The following is a 4,291-nucleotide window of genomic DNA, read 5'->3' as shown; positions in this document are numbered from 1 at the left end:
TTAAGTTAAAGCGGAAGAGTCGTCACCTGCGTATGTGCGGGAATTGAGTCCCAAGCGACGATAACAACACACGCTAAAAATGCAAAGGTTTATGGGTAGATGCTTGTTTGTAAACAATGACACGCTATGGCCATCTGACACATGCGTAGGTGACGACACCCCCACTTTAAGAACTACGCTAGTATGTTATATGCTAATCAGCTGATGAATATGCAAATAATGATATCAAAACCAGAATAAGTATTTCAGTGGTATTAAATGAGGTAGCAGATAAGTCAGTTAATTAGTACACAAACTACCTAAATGATATGCATGGAACTGTACCAAAATTACGGTTTATCAGGTCTGTGAATTCTTCAAACTCAAAGATACCAATATCATATGGAACCCAAGTAATAACTCATATTTGATATACAGACGGGACATTCTCACACATATCAAGTACAAATTATTGCTGGATTGGGGGAAAAAAACACTAATAAAACAATTAAGTAAATATTCACGAACAAACTGTTGCTTATTCTGTCTTAAACTTTAATGAGATTTTCATTGAAAAAATAAATAAAAGTACATGTTAGCTTTGTAATCACACATTTATGAGTATATAACTCTAATAAAGTGTTTATAATTATATTACATTTAAACACATGATTCAATAAATTTATTTAATTTTCACTGTGGGATACAATACTACATACTAAAAATAACAATTATAAATAAAAAATTTGAATAAGTAAATGTATAATTTGTATAGATTACAATAAGCCATTGTTCTGATTGATAACTTAATTTTTTTGTAGTGCGAGGGTAATCTTAAGTGGATCTGTACTACCATAGTACAATGTAGGCTATTGTAATCAATAGTATTGATTATTTAACAGCTTATTATAAACTAACAAATGGTCACATAAGATAAAGACAAAGATACACAATTTCAAAGAAAAGCTATTGAGTAAGTTGAACACCACTGCTAACATTTTGATAAATATGGAAACAGAATAGTTTTTATTTAATATGACTTAAAATTCACCTTTTCTGTCTCTGGTATTAAAAAACATATTTGTTTGTTTTTTTTGCTCTCAAATTCAATTTTTACCTTCAATTTTGCTTTCCAACTTAGTGAATGCTGACCAGAAACATTTTTTTTTGCCTTACCTCTGAAATGACTTTTTTATCACTACAGTACAAAATATTAAAATATTACTTCAATCATTATAGAAAAAAAAAGATTAACCCATTGAGTGCCAAAGTCATCTTTAGGTACCAACCACTAAATACTGTAGAATACTTTATTTTCGCTTGGAATTAATTTTCGCTATTTTCACTGAAAGGAAAGATTAAATCCAGCGAATATACTTTTTTTCCTATATTTCACATTAAACTCATCAAAAATCAGTACCATACAGAACGCCCAAAAAGCCTTTTCAGCGAAAATTAATTCCAGTGAAAATAAAGTATTCCACAGTAGTTCCATTTATAGTCTGCTCTTTTCCATATGAAATATTGCAAATATTTTTTTATCAAAATCTAGAAACAATAAAACATTGCGTCCGTTTGATTCAAAATTAGATTGAATTTTGCAAAAATTACTCTAGTTTGAGCGGGGAAAAAATTTGTTCCACAAAAGGTTAATTACTCTGAGTTTGAATTGGATTGTACTAATATAAAGCATACTGAATGTAATTTGGAATAAAAAAGGTCAACCTAGTTATGTTGGGTGGAACACCAATAATGTAACAGGATGTGTGTGGTAAGTACGCAAGCCCCTAAACCATTGGCTACAAAAAGGAGTGGTCAACACAATGGGTTGGATCTTTTAAAATTCTATTTCACTGTGCCATTTTCAGAAATTCTCAAAATCCCGAGTTACGTTTGAAATCGAACAAACAAAAGCGTCGTAGTGAAATCTAAAGATTGCGTGGATTCGACAAACTAGATTTGTTGTGTGTTTATGAACGTCATAATTTGCTGTACACGTATGTATCTCAACGTCATAATCCCATCGGTATTTCGACATTGAACTGTAAAAAAAAAACAATTCAAGTTCAAAATCGTATCATTCTATTTTTGCGACAGACGTTCGGTTCACACCTCCAGATTTCACAGACGTACTGAAAATCGTCTATTTAGGAAAAAAACTATTGGAACCTAGCACTGTAGTGCAAGCACATTCCCCACTAACCAATAGGATAGCAAATACATTGTGTAGTTCATACAGATAAATATTGTTACTAATAAAATACGGTCTGTAAAAAAATGACATTGCTATGAAATATGTACCTGATGTTTATCACCTGCGCAAACCAACTTGACTGGCGCTTGTCCCTTAAAGAAAACGTCAAGTTGATAAATATTTTTACAATAAATACAAGAATAGATACAACGTATTGTAAAATTGAAGCCACGGTTTCATGAATAGTATATTTTTAAATATCAAAATAAAATTATTAATGCATTTTATGCATTAGAGTTGTGGGTTCAAATTCAATCTGGGTTATCTTTGGTAAATATTTGTGTATGTTTCGTTTTGCGCTAATTTAAAGTTAACTGCCCCAGTAGACGGACAGGTAGCAGACCGGCGGTCAGGACAACGGCAGAGTGAAAGCACGTTCCGAAGTAATGTGACCTTCGCATTACTCGAATAACATATTCCCTAGCATTTCGATTTACTGCGAAAGCCAAAATAAGACTCGGTGATGTTATTTCGCCTACGCGTTATACGATACAGAACGTCACCATGTCGACATGCCTACGTCATTGTGGAGAGGTTCGTCCGAAAAGTTTACGATAGTCTGTCATTTACGTAATGATAATAATATTTAATAATACATCCAGATCACTGTATCCATGGTAATTAGAGGAAGTTTCCTGGAATGGAGCGGGATTTCACAGAAGCCATATCACGTGACAACATAATTACCGGGAATGAGTCGGCATCATGAAAGGAAGCGAGCACAAGGTCATGCGATAAAAAAAAGTTACACAACTGCACTGTGATATATTCTGATGACTTATCTTCGTAACAGTGTTTTAAAGGATTGCAGAAATATTGCCCTATGATACAAAACTAAACACAGCAAGAAACATAAGCTAATAAATATGTTTGTGCATTTGAAGTGAGTAGATGGCTAATAATGATAAATAATAGTCATTCTCATATAAAAAAAAAAATAGGCCTCTGACGAAATATTAATATTGTACATAACTCGATAACGATGACACAAAGTACACATCTCCATTGCGATATTTATAATAAAAAACAAAACAAAAAAACATCAAAATGTTATCGAAAATAGTCAGTGATTTCATTGCAAGTAGGGGTATTGGTTTAGAAACAGTTTAAGTTTAGTCGGCAGTGGAAGGCGACATACGTAATGTTCTGGCAAATCCTTTGGTAGACTTCTGTTTATACTTAACCGACACATATGCTGGAGTGTAGGCACATCAGCTTTTAGGGGTAATACAAGTTTCACAGGTGTATCCTTGCGGCCAGATGGTTCAAGCCAGTAAAGTTGTTTTCCTACGTTGTTACATGTAGTTCTTTTTTCTCCATTCATGTAGAACGCTATGAGTTTTACCACACAGTCGAAACTTGGAGCTTTTTCCCGAACACTCTGATCTGCATCAAGTCTGAATTTGCCATGGTGCGTGTATTCGATTCGTACGCTCGTTGTACCTCTTGGAGTTTTCACACTCAAACTGAATAAATGTTTCGGGTCTTGGCTATCTCGTACTAAAAAAGTTCCAGTAGGCGAATAGCTTAGTTTTTTCCTTGCTTCCCTGGACGACATAGCACCGTGATACCAACACGAATATCTAAGGATTTCTAAAGTATCTACAAGTTTGTCCAGATCATGCTGCGTATCCCTGTTCGTTGAGTAATAATAATAAATTCTGTCACCGCCGGGAAGATTTCCGAACCTGCTTTCGGTCGTTTCGTTGTCTATGTGTCTGTCGTTCCCATGTGTCATTTTCTCCTTTAGACCTTGGAACTCTGCAACAACAGTTTTTGTAGCAGTCGGCATGTCATTCACCAGAGGACGTAGATGTAAATTATACTGTCTTTTAACAGCGACGGGAATGCCAGAAACCACCATGAAAAATGTGTCCATGTACAGTAGGTAGAACCCCAGTTGCAAACTTTCCGTTTAAACTTAATGTGATAAGTGTTGTCGACGTTAGAGGCTTCTCCGTCGAAGGTCTGGGTCCATTTGAAGGAAACAGGACACTTCAATGAGTATGTATATCGGTGGCGACGCTGTTCCACGAATCGCAATTCACCATAGTTTCT

General features: G+C 34.7%; 1 protein-coding gene across 1 annotated transcript; it reads right to left on the bottom strand.

Moving 5' to 3' along the window:
• Nucleotides 1-513: 513 nt before the first annotated feature.
• LOC100374617 (suppressor of cytokine signaling 2-like) lies at nucleotides 514-4,212 on the bottom strand. Its single transcript, XM_002733247.4, has one exon. It carries the CDS (start codon nucleotides 4,110-4,112, stop codon nucleotides 3,306-3,308), a length of 807 nt encoding a protein of 268 aa, XP_002733293.2. The 5' UTR covers nucleotides 4,113-4,212; the 3' UTR covers nucleotides 514-3,305.
• Nucleotides 4,213-4,291: the final 79 nt, after the last annotated feature.

Source organism: Saccoglossus kowalevskii, chromosome 8 (genome assembly GCF_978046115.1).
Source record: "Saccoglossus kowalevskii chromosome 8, keSacKowa6.1, whole genome shotgun sequence".
NCBI classification, from domain to species: domain Eukaryota; kingdom Metazoa; phylum Hemichordata; class Enteropneusta; family Harrimaniidae; genus Saccoglossus; species Saccoglossus kowalevskii.
Note: the sequence above shows the minus strand (reverse complement) of the source record. Positions and strands in the feature narration are given on the sequence as shown.